At 38.6% G+C, this 25,373-nt stretch overlaps 1 protein-coding gene across 3 annotated transcripts; it reads right to left on the reverse strand.

Moving 5' to 3' along the window:
- Positions 1 to 71: 71 nt before the first annotated feature.
- LOC106872954 (thioredoxin reductase-like selenoprotein T) lies at positions 72 to 25,373 on the reverse strand. Of its 3 annotated transcripts, XR_016245187.1 has the most exons (6): positions 25,195 to 25,373; positions 9,253 to 9,490; positions 8,196 to 8,283; positions 2,524 to 2,643; positions 1,071 to 1,168; positions 72 to 323 (listed from the first exon to the last, which is right to left on the reverse strand). XR_016245187.1 is itself a non-coding variant. In XM_014920134.3 (5 exons), exons 1-4 carry the CDS (start codon positions 25,356 to 25,358, stop codon positions 2,537 to 2,539), a joined length of 597 nt encoding a protein of 198 aa, XP_014775620.2. In that variant the 5' UTR covers positions 25,359 to 25,373; the 3' UTR covers positions 72 to 323; positions 2,524 to 2,536. The 3 variants fall into 3 exon arrangements, 2 of the variants coding, with proteins under 2 accessions (XP_014775620.2, XP_089222707.1); XM_014920134.3 differs by lacking the exon at positions 1,071 to 1,168; XM_089366581.1 differs by lacking the exons at positions 1,071 to 1,168; positions 25,195 to 25,373 and adding an exon at positions 22,834 to 22,898.

Genomic DNA, 25,373 nt, shown 5'->3' on the forward strand with positions numbered 1-25,373 from the left:
ACACACACATACACTATATATATATATATATATATATATATATATATATATATATACACACATAGTGTATGTTGCAGTTTTTTATTTTTTTTTATTTTTATCTTCATTATTTACTGATCATGTAGAAATAGTTGTCTGTGTGAAATCCAATACATCAGCACGTGATTCTTGCATGCAGAAGTGTCCAAAGACATCCAGCCAGAGTCTCCAGCATATGACTGGTTTATACCCTGGCCTTCACTGGCTCAGCATACAAAAAGCAAGTGTCAAGGTGCCAAGATGACACACGGTTTTATAAATATATATATATAATATATAGGCAGCTGGAATTAAAAAAGAAAATAAATATATTGATTTTGTTAAATAAACAAATGATTGCTATGACAGTTTCAACATGAATTCAAAAGGTGTGGACAGGATGCAGGATTTTAAACTGTAGGTCACCCCTGATAAATAAGCAACCTTTTTTTATTTTTCAAAGGAATTCATGCCATAAGCATTGCATCTATTTCTTGAATTTTTTTTTTTCTGCAGACAGGTGCATGTATAGCTGTGTACTAAGAAGCTTGCTTCCCAAGCACATGGTTCTGGGTTCAGTCCCACTGTATGGCACCTTCAGCAAGTGTCTTCTACTATAGCTTCAGGCCGACCAAAGCCTCATGAGTGGATTTGATAGTCAAAAAATGGAAGCCAGTTGTGTGTGTGTGTGTGTGTGTGTGTTGTGTTTGTCCCCCATTGCCACTTGACAACTGGTGTTGGTGTGTTCCCATAACTTAGCACTTTGGCAAAAGAGACCAATAGAATAAGTATTAGGCTTAAAAAATAAATTCCTGAGGTCGATTTGTTTGACTACAACTTTTTCAAGGGGGTGTTCATATGTGGAAGATGCACAGGATCCATAAGAACTATAGAGATTCAGGAAATTGATTTTCTCAATTGCCCTAGTGGTTCATTAGAGGTAGTAGATAATTTCTGCTGCCTCAGAGACCAAATTAGTAATGGGGGAGGATGCATGGAGAGAGTGATAGCCAGAATAAGAATAGAATAGAGGAAATTCAGAGAGCTGTTACCTCTGTTGGCTACGAAAGGTTTCTCTCTCCAAGTGAAAGGGAGACTGTCTGATGCAAGCATAGAGACAGCAATTCTAGATGGTAGTGACACATGGGCCCTGAACAAAGAGGAAAAGCGAAGGTTAGAAAGGAATGAGGCTAGTATGCTCTGCTGAAAGCATAATGGAAGCGTACATGTACAGCAGAGTACTAGTGTTTTGAGAGAGAAATTAAGCATAAGAGAAATTAATTGTTGTGTGTAAGGGAGAAGACTGCACTGGTTTGGTCATGTGATGTAGATGGATGCTGACAGCATGAAGTGCTGATCTCTCAAAGTAGATGGAACATGTGGAAGTGGGAGACCCATGAAGACATGGGACGAAGTACTGGGAGAACGACCTCAGTACGCTGAACCTTCCAGGTGAGATGAAAAAGGACCTAGATGCCTGGTGCCTTGCTGTATTCAAGAAGAACTGTACTCTTCCACTGGTGGTAAGAATTGACCGGCAAGAGTCCTGTGCCAATGCCATGTAAAAGCGCCTGCGCAATGTCCTGTAAAAGCACCCATGCAATACCACATAAAAGCACTCAGCACACTCTGTAAAGTGGTTGGCATTAGGAAGGGCATCCAGATGTAGAAACTAAGCTGTGTCAAATCAGACTGAAGTCTGGTGCAGCTCCCCAGACCTGGTCAAACCGTCCAACCCATACCAGAAGGACAATGGACGTTAAATGATTATCGTTTAACGTCCACTTTCCATGCGTCAGGATCCAGTCTGACTTGGCATGGTTTTTCTATGGCTGGATGCACTCCCTAATGCCAACCACTCTGAGAGTGTAATGGGTGTTTTTATATGTCAGCGGTACGGGTGCCATTTGCACGACACAGGTATCTTCTAGGATTGCAATTTTGCTCGGCTTGATGGGTCTTCTTCTCAAGCACAACATAATACCAAAGGTCCTGGTCATTGCCTCCGTGAGGTCCAACACTCAAAAGGAGCTCAGCTACTTTGCTTCTGTGAGGCCCAACATTCAAATGTTGATTTTTTTTACGTGTCACCAGCATGGGTGCACTTGGCTTGACGAGTCCTCTTAAGCAGAGCACATCACCAAAGGTCTTGGTTACTAGTCATTGCCTCTGTGAGGTTCAAAGTTCGAAGGTCATGCTTCACCACCTCGTCCCATGTCTTCCTGGGTCTGCCTACCTCTACCACAGGTTCCCTCCACACTTAGAGATCAGCACTTCTTTACACAACTCTCCTCGTCCATACGCATCACAACTATAGACAGTGCAGTAGTCTCTCCTGCACACAGCATCTGATTCCTCTTATGCTTAAACTTTCTCTCAAGATGCTTACACTCAGTCGAACAAACACACTGACACTGCATATCCAAAGAATGAATTCACAGCTCCTAACAAAGGACAGATTAAAATAATAAGAGATGGACATAAGTCTAGTGAGTTGTTTCTTACCTTGAGATAGAAATTAGGCGAGATCATCCTTATGAAGTCTCATATGATTATCTATAATCTGGAACATTTCGCTTGGAGATGGAATACGTCCATTTTCAAGTTTGGACCAAACTGGAACATCTAGAAAGATAAACAAAAATAAAATTAAATGTGGTGATTTAATTAAAATACCTTACTGCTGACATCACTTACTTTCAATGTCTGGATAAAAGAATAAAAATACAAAATAAAGACCAGAAAACAATAACCTAGAAAGTAAACCTGTTTTGTAAGTCTTATTCTACAAACTTTAAATAGCAGTTCAAGAGCAGCTTCAGAAACATATCAACACAGTTTATACACTAGGTATATAGCAAACTACCATATTTGGTGGCCTATAAGATGCATGAGGGTATAGGACGTGAGGCCCAACATTCAAATGTTGATTTTTTTTACGTGTCACCAGCATGGGTGCACTTGGCTTGACGAGTCCTCTTAAGCAGAGCACATCACCAAAGGTTTTGGTTACTAGTCATTGCCTCTGTGAGGTTCAAAGTTCGAAGGCTATACTTCTGTAAAATAAATTACCACTAAAATAATGTTTTAATTCTTCCACTTACCAGTATAACTTTATGTTATTACCGGTCATTATAAGCAATTTATTGCATCCACATTCAATATAAATATACCATAGGTGATTGTTCACCAATAGATGGCAGCATATGTTTTGTAAACATACATATCGTAGGTGATTGGCAACACCCTGCCATCCACAAACCCTCCCCTTCTCCCTCTGATGTTACTATGTTCTTTTAGAAATGCTGGTTTTTTCCTTAATCTTTATGTTAATTATTTAGTGTTAGTTACAAGAACTTTTACTAATGTTAATAATAATAAATGATACCATAGTTCATGGTATATTCCCCCCCAAAATATGGTAAACATAAGTTGTTATTTGTCTTGCAATTTAACAAATCCAAGTTATACCATAAGACAATTTGTTTTAAAATATATGATAACAAAAAAACTATTACATGGGAAAATGTTTAATGTTCCATAAAATCTCTTATCTCCAAAGTTAGGGAAAAAATAACAAAAAAACAAGCTATGATTAGTAATGTACGGTATGTATGAACAACAATTGGGGGGGGGGGGAAACTAGAACACAAGCCTATAAAAAAATTATAAATAGCAAGTCATCATTATACCATAATTGAACATAAAACAATAGAGAGAAAAAAAAAAGAAAAAAAAACTAGGTCATCAAAATTTTATTCATCTTCAAAACCAGAAAATTTATCATCTTCACTACTACTATCATCATCTTCAAATAATGCGTCATCTGTTCCACCAAGGGTCATTGCTAATGCCGCACTTTCTAAAAGATTTCACAACAATTTCTGGTCTGATGTCATCTCAAGCTTGCTTCACCCATTCACAGACTTGTGCAATGCTGGGTCTTTTCATCCTTCCTGTGGGTGTGACATTGTGGTCTGGCATTGTCATCCATGTGTTCCATTGCTCCTTCATGTTCTGCTTGAATGGCCTATTTAAAGAGACATCTAGAAGTTGTAATTGACTTGTTAGCCCACCAGGAATAACCGCTATCTCTGTCTTCAATTCTGCCACTTCTTTTTTTAATGGCTTCAGTCCTATGCACTCAAAACTGATCCCAAACCAGAAGAGAGGGTTTTCGCAATAGTTCACCAGGACGTCTTGCCCATACATCTTGTAGCTATAAATGCATTCTGGCTTCATCCATCCAGCCTTTGAGATGAATGTAAACATGCACACCTTTTGATATTTTTTCTTTAGGGATAGTTTTTTTGCTTAAAATTCAGAGAAAGAGGCAGTTTTGTGCCATCAGTGCAACACGAGAGAACAACCATATAATGGATCTTCTCTTGGCCTGTAGTTTTTACTGAAATTGTCTTGGATCCCTTGATACCCACAGTTCTATTTGATGGAACATCAAACGTTAGTGGGATTGAGATTTTTTTCGAACAGCTATAACAAATTTATGAAACTTTACTATTTTATCATCATAGTCACCTGGCATTCTCTGTGCAATTGATGTTTTTGTAAGCATTCACAAACCTTCCCGTTTCATAAATCGATAACACCATCCTTCTGTTCCAATAAAGTTCTGAATCCCCTTTTCATTCGCTAACCATTTGTCTTGTTCCTTATCATTTTCGTATAAACGACTGTGCCTGAAATTCTCACATCTACTACCCACATCTTTATTTCCTTCTCAATTTCAGGCCAGTATGAAGCTAACGAAGGTTATAGTTTCCTTTCTTTGCTGGGAGTAGTTTATTTTCTTACAGCTGCCAGAAAGTACCATTTTTTTCAGTAGGAGGAGGGCCAAAATACCATGTTGCTGCTACTGTTTCCATGCTCTTTAGCATAGTCTATTACTTGAAGCTTGTACCGAATAGTGTAGCTTAATCTCTTTCCTCCTGTGGCCATATTCATATAAGTAAAATCCAGAAAATAAAAAAATCTCTGATCCGTAACGACCTGTGTCTCATGAACAACTGAATGAAGATTTTGTGTTATCCTTCATATAGCGAACGTCAGCAGCGTTGCCAGGTAGCTTCAGCGTTATCAAGTGACGATTCAACACATTTTGTAAACAGAATACATTTTGTAAATAAACATGTAAAACGTTTAAGATATCGGGTAATAAAATATCAATAATAACAACATATATAATAATTAAAATATTAGCAATAGTAACCGTGATGATGATAAATAATAATAATCTAATGTGTTTTTGAAAAAATAGACTATTACAATATCATAAAGAGTTTAAGCTAGGCTACATCTACATGACCTCTGATGTATAATTTTGGCTAACAGTCACAAGTTTTGAGCCTATATTGAGTGCATTGGACACAAGGGGATTTTTGGGGTAAAAAAAGGTGTCTTATAGGCCATAAAATACAGTAAATATACAAATTCGCCAACACTGTGACTTTGGAGTACAGGTAAGTTCACCACCATCAATTCACTGCAGGGAGAATCATTCACAGTGAAGAAAGTTTACCAAGAAAATATACCCATAGTATCTCAATATTAATAGTTGAAGACTATTTTATTGAAGAAAAAAAAAAAAAAAAAAAAAAGCCAGTAAAATTGATGACAGTAAACTTATCGAACATGGTGACTTTGAGCTACTGAGAGATTCATGTTGTGATACCAGAAAAGATTATAAATACCAATAAATCCCACCCAAGTCTCTTCAAAATGGCAGGTTATATCAAAAAACATATTCACAGGCACAGGCATGGCAGTGTTGCTAAGTTTACTTTGCAGTCACATGGTTTACAGCAGAGTACTTTGAGCAAATGTCTTCTATTATAGCCCCAGGTTAACTAATACCTAGCACATGAATTTGCTAGACAGAAACTACACAGTAACCTGTCGTGTGTGTGTGTGTGTGTGTATGCGTCCACCACAGTATGACATGGCGTTGGTTTGTTTACATTCCTCATAACTGAGTAGATCAGCAAGAAACTGATAAGAATAAGTAGCAAACCTAAAAATAAATATTGGGGTCAATTTGTTCAATGTGGAGCCCCAGTATGGCCACAATCCCGCGACTGAAACAAATAAAAACGTATAGATACACTTTGCTTGATAAGAAAAAGAAATAGCAATTGTATGAGCCAAAGAGGATGCCTCTATGCAATGACTCAACATGTTAGAAATAGTTGTCGAATTTCCTTCAAATTGTATCCTACCATCTTTAAAAAGACACAGGGGGAAATGTATTCTTAGATAAGAAATGCTTTATATAAAAGCAAGTCATAGCTGGAATGCATGCCTTAGATTTTAGGTCTAATGAATCAGGCTGGCCCAGCGATAACAAGTAACTCTAAAGTAAGAGTAGAATATTTTTTTGTTCAGACAGGCAAATTATAACAGAGTTATCTACCCTTACATCGATAAAATATCTGCAACATTTTGATTGTCAGAATTAAAATTGTTAGAAAAAATGCTTTCCAATATTTTTTCCATTTCTCTATCGAGGTCAACTCTGCCTTTCATGTGTTTGGAGTCGATAAAATAAGTGTCAATCAAGTACTAGTATGGATGCTATCGACTAATTCCTTCCCCTCAAAACTAATGACTTTGTGTCTCAATCCAAAACCATTAATCTTTTATGCCTTAATCCCTTTTAGTATTCAGATTACCCTGTCAAATGTAATGCTTATTTATTCACATTGGAATTTATCATGCATTAACTTGTAGCTACGTGATTTTAATATCATCATCATAATTTAACGTCTATGTTTCATGTTGGCATGAATGCAATTGTTTATTTTCAGAATGATATTGTAGGCTACATGTGAGACTAGATTTGGCCAGTTTGAACATGGAACAGGTAGAACATTGTGCCGGATCTGGCCAGTTTGAACATAAAACAAGAGGAATGTTTGGGCTGGATAAAGCTGGTTTAAATGCTAAAGGGTTAAGTTAAAAGAGACTGGTAGGAGAAAAGATTTTGATAGCTAAAGACTGAAGACTTGGTATGAATGTTTGTAACAGGGTAGAATCTATTAAAGGCAGCTAAGAGCCAACCAACAGGCGGTGTTAAACTGATACATTAAGTCTATCACACTGGAACAAGTAGAGTTCATCTGAAGATTTCTACACAATTTCTGACAAATTATTTTCACTCACCAGATTTGTGTTAACATGAAGTTGTGGTAGACAACTCTTGACCAAGATGCTACACATGTGACTACTTTTCTAAATAGATTTGATATTTACCCTATAAATGTGAGGGGTAAGTAGTCTAATAAAAAGTCAACTGACATAAATATGGTTTACATCATTTTAACGCCTACTTTTCCATGCTCGTATGGGTTAGACAGAATTTGTGTAGGAAAATTTTCCAAGGCTGGATGCCCTTCCTATCACCAATCCTCACTCGTTTCCAAGCAAGGTTCCCTCATGGCTGGACATGCTTTTACAGAAGACTGGAAAACGATGGATATCACTTGTATAATGGTGATACTTATTTACAACTATCACATGATGTCATAAGGAAACACTAACATGCATGCACACACCATCATTATCATTATTTAGTGTCCATTTTCTATGCTGGCATTGACTAGATGGTTTGACAGGAACTTGTAAGCCAGATAGTTGTACTAGGCTCCAGTCCGGTTTGGTTTCTATGGCTGGATGCCCTGCCTAATTCCGATCACTTCACAGAGTGTACCAGGTGCCTTTTATGTATCACCAGCAATGGCCACAACTATGATGTCACTTAGCATTACATGACTTCTCAAGCACAGCAAATCATCAAAAGTCACTTGTCACTGCCTCCAGGTAACTCAACATCCAAAGATCAAATTTCACCACCTCACCCCATGTCTTCCTGAGTCTACCACTTCCACAGGTTTCCTCCACAGTAAGAGATCAGCACTTCTTTGGCAGGCTTTTTTCAGTTTCCTTCTACTAGGTCCACTCACAAGATTTTGGTCAAGTTCAGGGTTATAGTAGAAGACACTTGTCCAAGGTACCACACAGTGGGACTGAATATGAAATCACATAGTTAGAAAGCAAACACCTTAAATCACACAGCCACACTTGCACAATAACAAAGTACAAAGTACACAAGTTCAATTTCACCCGAGAGAGAGAGAGAGAGAGAGAAACATGCAGAGGCTTACCATTGAATGTTACTTCAAAAGCTCCGGTAGAAATCATATGCCCTTCAAGAGCATTACTTAGAAAGAAGACCATCATACAAGAATAAATCTGAAATTGATAAAAACACAAATCACAATGAATTGAATCATCACCAAAAACAAAATACTTCAACAAAAAGAATTTTGAAGATTTTCACCCATTGATCATCTCTATTTGAAGCAGAAGATGGTGAGAGTTAACTCTTTTGTTATCATATTTCTATTAAAATACGCTGCCTTTATTTCAATTAATTTGGAAACTAATTTAGAATTTAGTAAAATAATTTTGTGATTATTCAGCTGGTATTTGGAACATAAATTAACTTGAAATTTTGATAGTAGGCTTAAATTCAGATCATTTTAAAACAGGAAGCTAATATCATAGGACCAAGAATGGTCTCAGGCACATGACCAGCCACCTCTAATGAGAGAGATAATTAAAGGAACAGAAATAAGACAGTACACCTGGGGGCCAGAGGCCAGAACATGGTGTTTTCGTAAGTGATTTTTCTGCTTGTTCACACCTGGGACTAGATACCATAACCAACACCATGGGATAAGCAGCTTCTATACGGCTGCTCAATATGCTAGAAATAGGAGTCAAATCTTCAAATCATGCTATTGTCTTCAAAAAGGAGCAATGAGTGACATAGTCCTGGATTTCTTGTATAGCAATAAGAAGGGATGGCCACTGTTGGAATGTTCTAGATCCATTTGATCGGAGCTGGCCTGGGGGTTAAATACCAACACCAACACCATGGAGATATAACCAATGAGGGAATGTCTACACGATAGCTTGATTTGCTAGAAATAACAACCAAATCTCCTTTGAATCAGAACATATGATCTTAAACATAGAAGGGCACAAGGGATTTTTAGTATTCCTTACATTGCTTGAAAATTCGTTGGAATGGTCATGCCTGGAACACTGATTACAGATCTATTTGTTCAGGACTAATCCAGAGCAAAACAAAACACTACACTACGAGAACATCACCACCACCACCACCACCACCACCAAGAAAAAAAAATTACTTACCTTATTTGAAGTGGCCCAAGTGAAAACACTAGGAGTTTGCATATTGAGATAATGGAAAGGATTAAACTCTGATAAAATGATACCTATTAAGGACAACTTGAATATACTGAGAAACTGTGCTATAACTGCCTTGATAGTTGGAGGTGGAAAGTTCTCGCCTTCAACTTGGAGATTAGGAAATCTTTGATGAATTGCTTGTGCATATTGCTCAAACACTTTTCGGTAACCTCAGGAATAACTGAAAGAAAGAAGAGAAATAGGAATTTATAAAATGTTAACCACAGAGAATTTCATAACATATAATAACTAAATACAAGGTAATTACCAAATTACCACAGTCTGAGTATGTGGCACTGCAAGCTGATTTTGGTGTATTTACACCGTTTGTCTGCACCAAGAAATTTTCTCCATAACAAAACACAGTGAATGGCTTTCTTACTGGTTTGAATATCACCCCCAAGCATATTTAAACAGGTAATAACTTTGTACTTATATGCATCACTGCACATGACTGCTCAATAAAAATATAAGTACAAAATACAGACAACAAATGTAAACTTACATAGAAAAACACTGAGTGTGTGTGTGTGTGTGTGTGCGTGCACACACAGATTAAAGCTCTCAACACTTAGCCTAAAGTCATCACTATTACATATTCCCCCTATCAGGCAAGGGAGTATTTCGGTCTTGTGACTTACAAGGTAATCACAATAATGCTGGCACCATGAAAAAAAAGCACTCAGTACAGTCTTAAAGCGGTTGAAGTTAGGAAGAACATGGAGCTGCAGAAGCCATGTCGAAAGTAAGACACTGGAGCAAGACCAAGTTTGTATCATAGAACCAGGGGTGATTTCAGACAGTTTAGTGTCGAAAGAGTTAAAAGAAAAATAAACGCAATTTCACAATGCTATAACCTACAAATCTAAATGACACCATCAAAACTAGATATGCCTTTTTTCTTTACCAGGGATCCTAGGTGTGCTAAGTAAAAGGGTTGGCATCAGGAAGGGCAACTGGCCATAAAATAATGCTTCAAAAGGTTTTGTGCAGCTTATGGCAGGTATGGAAATGTAGACAATGTAAAGAAATATGTAACAATTATTTTTAAGTTAAAAGAACAGATTCAACTGAACATTGAAACAAATCCAAGAAATTAGTGTGGATTCAATTTCTGAAATGGATTTAAGAATTTCCTAATTTTACAGTTTTTTAGCATTTATCTTTTGTTTCATTCAGTGGACTGCAGCCATGCTAGGCCCAGCCTTGAAGGATTTAGTCAAGCAAATCAACCCCAGGACTAATTTTTTAAAGCTTGGTACTTATTCTATCTGTCCTGGAATCACTAAGTTATGGGGACATAAATCAACACCATTGTCAAATGGTGGTGAGGGACAAACACAGAGATATATTTACACAAACACCCACACACATACAAACAGGCTTCTTTCAGTTTCCATTTACCAAATCCACCCACAAGGCTTTGGTTGGCCTGGAGCTATAGTAGAAGACACTTGCCCAAGGTATCACACAGTGGGACTGAACCCAAAACGATGTAGTTGGAAAGCAAACTTCTTACCACACAGCTACACTTGTGCCTATGTGGACTTTTGTTTTGGAACAACCACTGTATTTTAAACATATGCTAGCATAATTTGTTGCATAGAGAAACATAGATTCTGTTCAAAGTAAGAAAGAAATACCCATACATGATGGTGCTTTAGACCAAAATACCTTTATAATTGCTTTTTTTCTATCATTATCAACAGAACAAATTAGGGATTCTTGATTCTCCTCATTAACAACACTTGATGGTAAACTCCTGATTTGAAAAATTTTGGGTGAATTCAAAATCTTTGTCACAATCTGATCATCACTATTTTTACGCTTGAGACTATGTAATGGATTTTCAATGGATATTTTTCCGGTGCTCAAAAAGAAGTCAGCATTTTCATCACGCTCTCAAAAGAGGGTCAGGTTTGAAAGCTTATGCAGTAGCAGATGCAGCAAGTGCACCATAAATTACAAACTGGCACCAAATGTCAGAGATACAACGATGGTTTCAACTATTTATTTCTATTGTGGCATCTGAAATTTTGCTTTATTAGTTGTATGGGAGATATACTGTTGGATGATAGAAGGTACAAAATATTTCTACAGTTTAAAACTAACTCAGATCCATGGGGACAGGCTCTAAAGTTATCAAATAGGTTTTTTTATTTTCTTGAAGTCAAATTGCAAATCCCAATTCTCAAGTAAACCAATTTTTAAAAAGTTCTTTATCCAAACACACATTCTTTTGGGCTTAGTAAAAGATCAGCAAATGCATTATTCATTTCAAGGCTGTATGACAATGAAACTTAACAATCACTACATGTTTTATCTTGTGTTGGGCAGATGCATTTGACAAGTAAGAACTGTCAGCCATTTATTTTGCTTGAATTCTCTGGCAGGTGCTTCATTACAAACTGCCAATGTTTTCACTAGTAAACATTTTTAGTAAAGGCCAGTTTCACTGGCATTGTATATTCAATCAGCTCTAAGATTATGTTCCTAAACAAGTTAATCAGATATTGGACTGAATGCTTTTAGTCACTGTTTTCACCAGTAATGTCCAGTTTTCACATTTTGGTTGATGTAAACTATTCCTATCTGCTATTTTATAATTAGGCCAGAACATCATCATCATCATCATCATCATCGTTTAACGTCCGCTTTCCATGCTAGCATGGGTTGGACGATTTGACTGAGGACTGGTGAAACCGGATGGCAACACCAGGCTCCAGTCTGATTTGGCAGAGTTTCTACAGCTGGATGCCCTTCCTAACGCCAACCACTCAGAGAGTGTAGTGGGTGCTTTTACGTGTCACCCGCACGAAAACGGCCACGCTCGAAATGGTGTCTTTTATGTGCCACCCGCACAAGCCAGTCCAGGGGCACTGGCAACGATCTCGCTCGAAAATCCTACAGGAGCCAGTCAGGCGGTACTGGCAACGGCCACGCTCAAAATGGTGCATCTCATGTGCCACCCGCACAAGAACCAGTCCAGGGGCACTGGCAACGATCTTACTTGGCTTGCCGGGTCTTCTCACGCACAGCCCATTTCCAAAGGTCTCGGTCCGTAGTCATCGCCTCGGTGAGGCCCAATGTACGAAGGTCTTGCCTCACCACCTCAGCCCAGGTCTTCCTGGGCCTACCTCTTCCACGGGTTCCCTCAACTGTTAGGGTGTGGCACTTTTTCACGCAGCTATCCTCCTCCATTCTCACCACATGTCCATACCAGCGCAATCGTCTCTCTTGCACGCCACAACTGATGCTTCTAATGTTCAGCTTTTCTCTCAAGATACTTACACTCTGACGGGTATTCACATTGACATTACACATCCAACGGAGCATACTGGCTTCATTCCTTGCGAGCTTACGTATGTCCTCAGCAGTTACAGCCCATGTTTCACTGCCATGTAGCATGGTTGTTCGTACGCATGCGTCATACAGTCTGCCTTTTACTCTGAGTGAGAGTCCCTTTGTCGCCAGCAGGGGTAAGAGCTCTCTAAACTTTGCCCAGGCTATTCTTATTCTAGCAGCTACACTTTCAGCGCACCCACCCCCACTACTAACTTGGTCGCCCAGATAGCGGAAGCTATCGACTACCTCTAGTTTTTCACCCTGGAATGAGATAGAAGTTGTTTCCTGTTTGTTTGCAGTCTTTATTGCACCTGAACATCTGCCACAAACAAAAACTAACTTGCTAGTTAACCTGCCTTTGATGTTGCTGCACCTCTTATGTGTCCATAGCTTGCACCGGGTACATCTTATAGAGTTACTACCTACTCCTTTTCTACATACTGAGCAGGGCCATCTACCTGAAGGGGTTTGTGTTTTATCTACCTTCCTACTTATTAGGATTTTGGTTTTAGCTAGGTTGACTCTAAGGCCCTTCAATTCTAGACCTTGCTTCCACACCTGAAACTTCTCTAGTTCTGATAGTGACTCCGCAATTAGGGCAAGGTCATCAGCATAGAGGAGCTCCCAGGGGCAACCTGTCTTGAACTCCTCTGTGATTGCCTGGAGGACTATGGTAAATAATAGGGGGCTGAGGACGGAACCTTGGTGGACCCCTACCTCTACCCGGAATTCATTGCTGTACTCATTTCCAACCCTCACCTTACTGGCAGCATCTCTGTACATGGCTCGCACAGCTCTCACTAGCCATTCTTCTATCCCAAGTTTCCTCATTGACCACCAGATAAGGGATCGGGGGACCCTGTCAAAGGCTTTCTCCATGTCAACGAAAGCCAGGTACAGAGGTTTATCCTTAGCTAGGTATTTCTCTTGCAACTGTCTCACTAGAAATAAGGCATCAGTAGTGCTTTTACCTGGCACGAACCCAAACTGCATCTCATCTAAATTGATTCGCTCCCTAATTAGTTGGGCTATGACCCTCTCTGTAACTTTCATAACCTGATCTAACAGCTTGATGCCTCTGTAATTATTTGTATCTAAAGCGTCCCCTTTACCTTTGTAGCAGTTGACTATGATGCTGCTACACCAGTCATAGGGTATGACTCCTTCGTGTATCACCTGGTTCGTAATACGGGTGACTAGGCTATAGCCAACACTGCCAGATATTTTGAGCATCTTTGCTTTTTGATGTTCTTTAATTTTGTTTAGTCATCATCGCTTAACATTCTCCTTTCATGCTGGCATGGGTTGGATGGTTTGAAAGGAGATGGAAAGTCACAAAACTGTGTCAAGCTCTACTGTCTGCTTGGCATGGTTTCTACAAATAATGCCAACCACTTTACAGTGTACTTGGTACTTTTTTTCATGGCACCAACAGCAGCAGTAAAACACCAAGTAGCTTGCAAGACCCCCCTCAACTAGGGGAGGAGGAGTATTGAGGGAGGTGGGTTTTTGCTAGATGAATAGAGGGACAGAAATGGGTGTTTGCAATAAGAGGAGATAACCGGCTACCTCAGTTGAGGAGAGAGATGGTGAAGATGTGATGGAGAGTATATTCAAGTTACAGGGAAGTGTATATAAGTGAGTTGGAAGCAAGGATTGGATAGGTTGAGCGAGTGGGTAAGTTTGTGAGATTGTGAAAGGAGGAGAGGGGGAATGTAATGAGTGGAGACAGGTAGAGAGAGGAGGCATTGGAAGGTATGTTGTGGGGGAAGAGATACAACAATGATTCAAAATCATATCCTATCATTAACTCTTTCGCATTTAAACTGGCCATATCTGGCCCAAATATTCTGTCTGTTTTATGTTTAAACTGGCCAGATCCAGCCTCTCACACTTACCCTACAATGACATTCTAAAAGTATGTTATCACGCTATTGAAATCTCAAAGCTACAAGACAATGCATGATTAACCCAAAGCAATGTGAAGAAATAAGCATTACTTTTAACTGAACAATCTGAATGCTACAGGATTAACAAACTTACACATATGCCTCATTACCATTTTTCTTAATGTCTACTGTTGTAGTATAAAATTTCTGTCTCTTTTGTTGTTTCTTCTTCAGTAACTTTAAACAGCATGATGGAATATGTGACAAAGAATAAAATGTTTAACCCTTTTGTTACCAACCCGGCTGAAACCGGCTCTGGCTCCAAGTACAAATGTCTTGTTTTCATAAGTTTTGAATTAAAATCTTCCACCAAACCTTAGTCACAATTTATGCTCCTAGCACTAGCTGAATGATAACTAAGTTATTTTACTAAATTCTTTGTTATATTCAAAGTAATTGAAAGAAACACAGAGCATCTCAAAATAAATACAGTACTGAAAGGATTAAAATCCAGCACCAGGCATTTCATGTTATATGCTTGGCATTCAGTTTACAACTGGTAGTTGCCGACATAAACAAGCTTGCACAATATTCCTTACAATGATTTTCAAAAGTACCATTAGCTTTGGTTTTCTGTTATTCTAGATAATATTATTTCATAAGTTTAGTGATGGCATCTGACTTAGCAGTTAGGATACTTGGATCACAATCATAGGGTCAGGCGCTCAATTCCCAGCAGCATGACACTTTATTTCACATAGTTCCAGTCCACTCAACTGGCACAATTGAATAGCACCCATATTTCAAAGGGCCAGCCATGCCACATTCTGTGTCATGCTGAATCTTCCTGAGAACTAAGTTATGGGTACGCGTGTCTCTGGAGTCTTTAGCCACTTGTAAGTTATTTTTGCGAGCAAGCGGTTCTATTGAGCAGAACAACTGGATCACTCATCATCATAACCGGTGGAGTGCCAGTCAGATTTCATAAGTTTATTGTAGTAAAATATTACCATTTCTCTTCAAATCCAACCAACAAAGTTATCTATCTTCCCCCTTCACCCATGTTGTCTGTCTGTCTGTCCGTCTCTCTCACTCCTTCCAGGACTGACATCCTTCTACTCTAGAACATCAACTCCAAAGAATTCCCTGTCCCTGTCCCTGTCTATGTTTTTCTTACAAATTTCAATTTGCTGCTATTCAATTGCATGATCTCACAATCCAGAAAGAATCTGTTCAGATCATGGACTTTGTCCCTCCTTCCTAAAACCATCTTAACGCCTCTGTCAGTCAGCACTGACCATGGACCTGCACCAGGAATATTTTCCACTCAAGTGCATGCCTTGGTAAAAATTCTTCATAGAAGACCAGCAATTGATACTACAGGTCTTTCTTCTCTGTGCAACTATTGTCCAAGAGAAAAGCAAGGCCCAATTCAACTTGGCACCATTATCATCACAAGGGAAGTCAGAACACAAAGTGACAGAACAAATACTTCCAAACTCTAACAATTCCTCCAATCCATCGCAACAGACTGGTACTTTATTACATTGACTTCAGAATGATAAAAGGATATGGTCAACCTCAGCAAGATTTTAACCCACAAGGTTAAGAACTCAAACAAATAAATATAGGGATTTTTGCTCTATGCACTAATAACTTTGTACAAGCTATTGCCTAGCTAAAACTCTTGAAAACAATTATTCTGCCTACAAGTATATGCTGATATTTGAAATGTCTACAGAAATGTGAAATTTTCCATTAAAAGAAAAGAATAAAAGCGTTCTGTAAAACAGAATCACTGCTCGAACCATGGAAGAAATCGGTAATATAACAAAAACAATCAGACAACTTGGAAGTCATGGAACTTCCCAGAATGTCGTTCAGATGTTATTTTCGGAATACTTCGTCCAGTTCGCTCAGCTCTCAGTTGTCACTACGATCGTTTCTCTGGACGCTACGTTTGGCACCTCTTCAACTTGTTCGGCAAATTTCTCCTGCACACACACACATAAACCCACAATATTACAACCCTTTAATACTACTCAGTAGCTTCCTCACACGAGAGAACGAGGAGAGAACGTGTGAATGAATGAATGAGTGTGTATAGCCCAGCGTTTCCATTACACAAGTTCAACAAAACATGACATACTTTAAACCTGTCGTCTAAGACATACGTCTCCGTCACCATCACCAGTATAACTGTACAACTTGCAGAAGAAGAAACAGAAGGAAAGAAACATTTGTAGAGGTGGTGGTCTGGAAATGTTACAGCGTTAATGTAGTAATTAGTTTTCGAGTACGTCAGAGCATTCACACACAAAAGACGACACACAGGGAGCGGAAGTTGTTGGACAGGATGATGTTCGTTTAGTTTCCCCCAATTACTGTAGTTTCCCGTCCTCCTCCAGACACCAATAAATGAACACACACACACACTCTCTCTCTCACACAAAACACCCATTCTCCAAACCTCACCAACCAAACTGTCAGACATTGTCAGACTCGGCCCTTCCACAGACTAACATTGTCACATCCTCAACAATAAGTAGCAAACACACCTAACATACACATAAAATAGAATGCTTTTATAGAGAGATAGCCAGATGTGTACCGCGTGCACACAATAAGGTCGTTAGCTGTTTAGTACATACACATATTGGGAAAGCAAGCAATATGACATACATACGGAAAGAGAGCTAGCCAAGTGTCTAACAACGCATACAATTTGTGTATTTGTTTATATATCGAGCCGTTTGCCCTCATGAGAGCCCAATTTCTGTTTGGGCTTAACTCCTTTCTACATATTGTTAAAGACGAGGAAGAGGAGTCAATTATACACATTTGCTTACTTTCTTTCGTAAGATAAACAGATACGGTACAGCCTCAGGTATATCAAGTCGGAGGAGATAAAGAATACGCACACCACCCGTTTTCGGCGTAACCCTAATCCTAAATACCGGGTGTGCGTATTCTTTACCTTCGCCATCAAGTTTTACTAAATCAGTGATCGCTATTCCTCCTGAACAGTACTGGTTGCGTTGATAAAAGCCCACAATTAAAAGAAGTTAACAGAACCACCATACCGAGGGTCGATTAAGTACCAGTAATATGCTGAAATCATCTCAATCTACAATTTTCTATTTCTATAAATCGGTGGGGCCTAAGTAGGTCTATCAAATATGTATCTGTTGTAACGAGAAAGTCTCAGCGTGATCATTAGGGATGCTAAAAATAGCTGCCAAATATACCTCAAATCACATCTCTACAATCTTAGATAAGAGGTCACAATAGATAAAGTGGTCCTGGGTTCTCTGCGCGACGGCATGATCCTGGTTAGAATGTATTTGATCCGAGGTTAAACCACTAACGTACTAGACTAGACTGAATTTAATCTTAAACTGTTTACCAAACCTCAATAGGTTATAATACAGTTCTATATTTAAGAGATGAGGAATTATGTACATTATTTACATTTGATGGATATTTGTCCTCGTCTTGTTTGTTGTTAACACAACGTTTCGGCAGGCATTAGACTTCAATGGAGACATATTGAGAAACTCCACCAAAAACTAGCTCGTCTTTCAACTCAGGTTCGAAATTTCCCCAAGACACCTGATGAAGGCTGGAGGGTATATCAGCCGAAACGTTGTGTTAACAACAAACAAGATGAGGACAAATATCCGTCAAATGTAAATAATGTACCCAATGGGTTATGTTAGAAAACGCAGTCAACTTTGCTTTGTTTAGCCTTCCGAAGTTGATGAAATAAAGTACAAGCCAAGTGGGTACTACTAAAGCAGCGCGGACCCGTCCGCGCTAGCTAGTCGTGAGTGGTCGATCCTAACCCTAACCCTAAACACGTATTCATTTGCACACGCGGGTTAGGGATAGGGTTAGGGATAGGGATAGGGTTACGGTTAGGATCGACCACTCAAGACTAGCTAGCGCGGACGCGCGACTGCGCGTTCGGATCCGCGCTGCTTTAGTAGTAGCGCCAAGTGTTGAGGTCGATATCATTAACTATTCCCTTTCCCAAAATCTGATCGGTGTACCCAAATAAGACAATATTTGAGGGTGGTGGAACGGTAGAACTGGTGCAGCATGAGACAAAATTACACGTGATGTTTATTTACGAGCCTTTTACGTTCTGAGTTCAAATTCCACTGAAGTCAGTAAAAGTACTAAATTTTTCACCTTGCGATTATGTAAGATGAAAATCTAGAATTCACTTCTGACTTTAATCAACCCTAATGAAGCAGATCCACAATCAATAAGTGTTGTTGGAGATTTGGTTGCTATTTCTAGCAGGTCGGCGAGCACGTAGACTCACCCGTTGACTTTGCAAACAAAGTCAACAGAAAAGCTGTGACACGGCATGTAAACATGTCAATTAACATCAGTGTGATTAACCTTTTTTTGCGATAATGTATTAAAATGAGATTAAACAAAAAAAGTAGCTCGAAATCAATTAACCGTACCATCAAAAACCCCATGAGCTAGGAACAAATTATCATTGAAGCCGTTTTTAAAAAGTGTGTGGAGAGGCTACACCAATCCTTATACATTAAGACGCGTGTTAATGCGACGGGGGATGAGTGTTTGTGCTATATATATAGAATATATCAAAGACATACAAGCATATCTACAAATATATGGGTGGGTGAGTTTAGGTAGGTAAATATAAATTAAGAGAAAATTTTCAAATTCAGTATATTGATGTACTTTTTCACGCGGAATCAGAGTTTGTAATTCATTTATCTCAGAAAAAAAATTTCAGAAAAATGTAACAAACGTTTAAAATTTCCTCATTTTTACCCAATCAGAGAACAGGGTTTGTGCGTAATGGCCGTCATAAAATGAAACTAAACAAGTTTAAAACAAACTGAAAGCAATGCATGAGAAATAATATATATATACAAAAGAGTGAGAGCGATAAAGAGTGAAGTAACTAATCGAGAGAGAGACAGACTGATGGCGATAGATAGTGGGAGAGTTGTCGATCTGAAAGTTGAGTTATTTCCAGAGCTGGACGCGAATTTTTTTCCCCACGAGAGCTCCGGTTCCCAGTTATGAACTCATTTGCATACAGCCAAATCCTGTTTCTTGTCTGGGTGAAAATGATCAAACTTTAAACCTTTATAACTTTTTAAAAACATTTTTCTGGAAAAAATGAAATAACTCCAGTAATTCAGTTTGGGCAAGTGTATTATTGTGCCAACGTCGGAGTAACCAGTGAACATCGAAGGATCAACACCAAGAAGGAAGAAATATTATTTATATAAATTTATTCGTTTGCCCGACATGTAGTTAATGAGACAGTAGTACTTGTAGTGATGGCGAATTTTTGTCTGACAGTAGAGAGGGAAAGAGTAAAGAATGCACGGTGCTGACTAGAAAGGAAGAAAGAATAAGGGTGGCTCTGCGCTGATTGGTTGTATGCAGATGAGTCCATTACAGGGGTCCGGAACTCTCGTGGAAAAAAATTTTGCGCCCCGGGCAAGCTGAACTTCGGCGTGTACAAGCTGACGGTCGTAGAAATTTCCTTGTCTTTGTCACGCCCTCCTTGACGCTCCCTAGCACATGGCACCTCGTGCGACTACCCAAGTTGCCGGTACCTTGAGCTGGCCCTGGTTATTTCTTACAGCAAATGATATATTTTTTATTACAATTTATGGACCACCCTCTCTTAGGAGGGGGAGACATATTTCGAAAATCAAATTCGTTTTTCTCGAGGACGCATTGTCTCAGAGCCTTTCAGGGCTAAACTCATACACTCGCATTTATGTTTAAATATATGTATATACACACACAGAACTGGAACCCTCGACGTCGTAAGCGACGGAGTGCCAACAACAACAACAACACACAGATAAACTGACACTCCCACACCATTACATATTCACACGCACAGAAGAAAATATTCTCTATAAATACAATATCAAAACACACTCAGCCAATAGAGTGTGCATCAGAATCACCATGAAGAAATTTAAGACCACATTTAACCATTACCAATATATATTCTGGAATCCTAACGAGAGAAATGTCACATCACCTTACACATTTGGCATCACAGTGATAACCACACACTACACAAGCTTCAATGAATAATGTTACCAAAACCACCATAAGACCGCAGTCGCTGCCAGTCCTGTAATTCATGTACAAATGAAAGTTTCCACATACTATTAGCCCTCAAACAACTAAAAAAAAACCCAAAAAAACTGAACTCATAAATTACCTACAGACTTTCAAAATCTATTTCAACTACTAATGTGTGCACGACCCAGAGAGTAAGATGCACTTATCTCATGTACATATTTGCACAAATAACTTACCATGATACACCACCCAATACACCTGTTATCCTTTACCTGTTTCAGTGAAATAGAAACACACGCAACGCGCTTTTTTCAGTTTCCATCAACTCACAAAGCTTTAGTTGACCCGGGAGACACTCAAGATGCCACGCTGTGGGATAGAAGCCGGAACGACGCGGTTAGTAAGGAAACATCTTGCGATACAGCCACGCCGTCGAAACAGAAAAAGATCACAGCTCTTGCTACATATACAAAACCAGACACAAATCCAATCGCCCGTACAACCAATCACTGCGATTATACCGAAAAAGCCCACACAAACAGTCAACAACACACCAATACACAGGTACTAACATGAACATACGAGTGTTGTATATGCGTGTGTCTGTATACTGTATGCTTATCATAATCGAAGACTAGATCACACTTATGCTTGAACACACACAATATAAGCAGGTTTATAATCAAAAGTGAAATAATAATATAGAAAATAATAATAATATAGGCGCAGGAGTGGCTGTGTGGTAAGTAGCTTGCTTACCAACCACATGGTCCTGAGTTCAGTCCCACTGCGTGGCACCTTGGGCAAGTGTCTTCTACTATAGCCTCGGGCCGACCAAAGCCTTGTGAGTGGATTTGGTAGACGGAAACTGAAAGAAGCCCGTCGTATATATGTATATATATATATATGTGTGTGTTTGTGTGTCTGTGTTTGTCCCCCCCCCCCCACCATCACTTGACAACCGATGCTGGTGTGTTTACGTCCCCGTAACCTTGCGGTTCGGCAAAAAGAGACCGATAGAATAAGTACTAGGCTTCCAAAGAATAAGTCCTGGGGTCGATTTTCTCGACTAAAGGCGGTGCTCCAGCATGGCCACAGTCAAATGACTGAAACGAGTAAAGAGTAATATAAGACGTTAGTAATAGAGCCGTAATTCTGGAGTTAAAACCGAGTTACGTATTTGGCGTCGACTGCAAGACTTAATATGTCGTTTATTTCATTCAATCACTTTCATCAATTCTTGTTGGTAGTAGTAGGAGAAAGATCGATTAAAATAACTGCCAGAAATAAATATCTTAACATCAAATATATTTCTTGAGATTTAATGTTCTACGTATCTGTTGGGCTGAATCTATAAAATTAGCACCACATGCCGTAAATGGAAAAGAGTCTTAAACGTCGTAATTATTATTTCTGGTGTCTGTTTAATATGTAAGATCTCCGCTTGCGCCAACCTCCTGTCAATAGCGTTAATAGCTCGAACTAATGAAAGAATCGTCTCTCCATGGTCGCCCGTTTATGCTATGAAAAACTGCAACCGAATCTTCCCTGCATCACACTCTGCCATTTTAAATAAAAATATGACCATTTCACTTAGGTAATTTTAATGATCTCCAACAAGGCACGAACGCTATATAATCTAATCTCTCCTCGCTTATTAACACAAAGGCTTGACTATAAGGAAACAATCAATTATGTAATGAAGGTAGTCAAAAGGTGAAGGTTCGATCTTCAAATACAAGAGCTACACATCAACATCCAACAAAGCTGATGCACGCTAATCGCCCAAGTGAGCGGCTCCATGCAGTTTCACATTTATTTGAATTGCGGGTAGGGAAACTCTTCCCTGCTTCCATAATTAAAACTACTCGTTGACGAAGTTGTCTTTAAATCCATATGAATAAATAAATAAACCTTGAAACCGCAGGACTGACATTGTAATGCAAACATAAAATAAAAGATCCGTTATTTTTCTTAACATGATGCACGGGTTCTTCTGCACTTGCAGTCTGTCTCCGTTATTAAAAATCCTGTCAAAGCAATCATCCAAAGCTGCTAAAAACTGCAGTCAAAATTTCTCTATCATACCCTACTGATGTCTTAAAAGAGGAAGTGCACATTTGATGTGACCCTGAATGCACACTGTTTGAGTGGATGCGAAAGAAAAAATGAAATAAAAGCCTTTGACCTTATATTTACTTCTTCGGAGCTGAATAATAATACCTGTTGATAAGGCATACATAAAGGCCACGAAGATTTGAGTTCGAACCTCTGGTTGTACATATCTTACTGTTCTTAACGTTTCCAAATGCTCCGGAGACATAGCCGAACGTCACATTAGCCCTCCTCTGAGAAGTTGATAAACTGTGATAATGTTAGAAACATACTAGTCAGTAGATTAATAGATTGAAGTATATCTCATTTTATGTTCAGAGTTCAAATTCCACCGATGTTGATAAAATATACTTCTAGCCAAGTACTTGCAAGAACTCTGGGACTTGAAGAGTTGAGTCCACTATACTTTCCTTCAAAATCCATGGCCACGTACCAAAGTTAAGGGTAAAATGCATTGCGGTACTACAATCGCCTCTTTATATTCTGCGCTCGAATCCCACTGAAGTCAACTTATCCCTTCCTCCTCCGAAAATGACAAAACAGAATATCAATCACGTACTAAGTCGATTTAACAGGCCAATACAAAATATTATTTTTGTGAATTGGCAATATCATTGGAGTGTCGGACAAAATGGCTTCTAATATTTGCTCCGACTCTACGTTTTGAGTTCAAACCTTCCTCCGTCAACTTCAACTTTTATCCTTCTGCGATTGATAAAATAAAGTACCAGCCAAACATTGAGGTTGATGTGATTAATTAAGCACTCCCACCCAACACCCAAATATGTGACTTTGTGTCCATGTTGTAAATGATATAAATATTGTTATTAATAACGATAGTAGGTTACAAGAAGAAAAAAGTGTGTGTGTGTGTGTGTGTGTGTGTGTGTACACACACACAAACAATAGGAGTGAAACATGACTGAGCAAAAAATACTGAGGCACAATCTAGTCACGAGTTAAGGAAAAGAGAAAGAATAAGCATTATGCAAATGATCGTAAATCCACGGCCATACAAATGCGCTAACACTTAAATAAACCCTATGGTCTCGGTAATTATATATACGTACATACATGCACGCCGCGCACACACACACACACACACACACACACAGAGGGGGGAAGACAGACATTTAAACGAAAGGTCTAAGTAGTTATGTGTAGAGAGAGTGAGAGAAAGTGAGAAATATTGGATTAAAAAAAAGAATATATCTGAAGACTCTCTCTCTCTCACACACACACACACACAATTCCAGTTCGCTTGTGATTGAATTAATGAAAGAGATTGACTATTATTTCTAGCAGGTGGTGACAGTGCAAAAGTGAGGTAGAGGAAGAAAGAACTATAACGACAGTAGTAAACAGGTGGTAGTCGGATTAACGATTTTAAATTACATAGGCACGAGTGGAGCTAAGATTTACAATGGAGTGGATGGATGAAAGAAAAATGAGATTATGTGATGTCCAGGTTTTTTTTTTTTTTTTTTTAATGAAATTTAATATTAACGTAAATGAAATCAAATAGTATTAGCTGGAAAACGAAACGAATAACAGTTACACTATTTTATTAGTTTTGGATAATTTAAAAAATTTCAATTTGGAGAACCATCTAAATTTAATTTAAAGAGTGAGGGATGATTAAGTATATATAACATTCATATACCTCCTCTTTAAACCCCCCCCCCCCCCACTTAAATGAGGTGTTGAAGTTCTGAGTGGAGTAATGCGGTTCTGACTGGAAATCAAAAACAGGTCACAAACACAAAGACAGACAGATAGATAGATAGATAGACAGACACACACAGATGTACAAACACAAATACGCTATATACTGTATTAGACAATATAATGGGTATATATGGTCATGGTTTTCTTCACACAATATATACATTTTTTTTACCAATACACAAATATAGAATGGGACCTATTTTATCTACAGGAATTCAAAACTATACCAGCCCAGTGTGTGTGAGTGAGTAGATAGATAGATAGATCAGTCGAGTAGTGTATTCTTGGATATGAAGAATAACCAGGAATATAATACTCCTCTACTATATAAAAGTATAATAGCTCAAATTTTTTTTTAGATCGTGCTTTTTTTCTGACTTATGGAAAACTGACCGACATATATATATATATATATATATATATATATATATATATATATATACACACACACATACAAAACGGAACGATCAAACAGTAGTCTTCATATTACTTATGACATTTATAAATTACACACTGCTTTAGTTAATGAGAGCAGTTATATATGATCTAAATTTTTGTTCTTGGTGAAATGTCCCATAGTTAATCGACGACAGAGATTCAATATCTATGGTTAAGGCATATATAGTGCAGATTTTATGTAACTTCGTAGTTTGAACAAGGAAATTAGCATTTTTTCTTAAAGCTAGTCTTTCAGCAAATTACTTACCAAAACATAAACTTGAGGGTGGGACCAGCGAATTTACTCAGTTTCAATGACTTGATATCTTTCTGTGAAGTTGGTTCCGACTGAGTGGATGTTAAATCTCTCCATGTGACTACACAAAGCCCTATGAACAGAACCGCTAAAGACATTCGGCCGAAAGAAGCCATTGCTTTTAGCTGAAT

The sequence above is a fragment of the Octopus bimaculoides genome, chromosome 19 (genome assembly GCF_046866305.1).
Source record: "Octopus bimaculoides isolate indiv1 chromosome 19, ASM4686630v1, whole genome shotgun sequence".
NCBI lineage: Eukaryota > Metazoa > Mollusca > Cephalopoda > Octopoda > Octopodidae > Octopus > Octopus bimaculoides.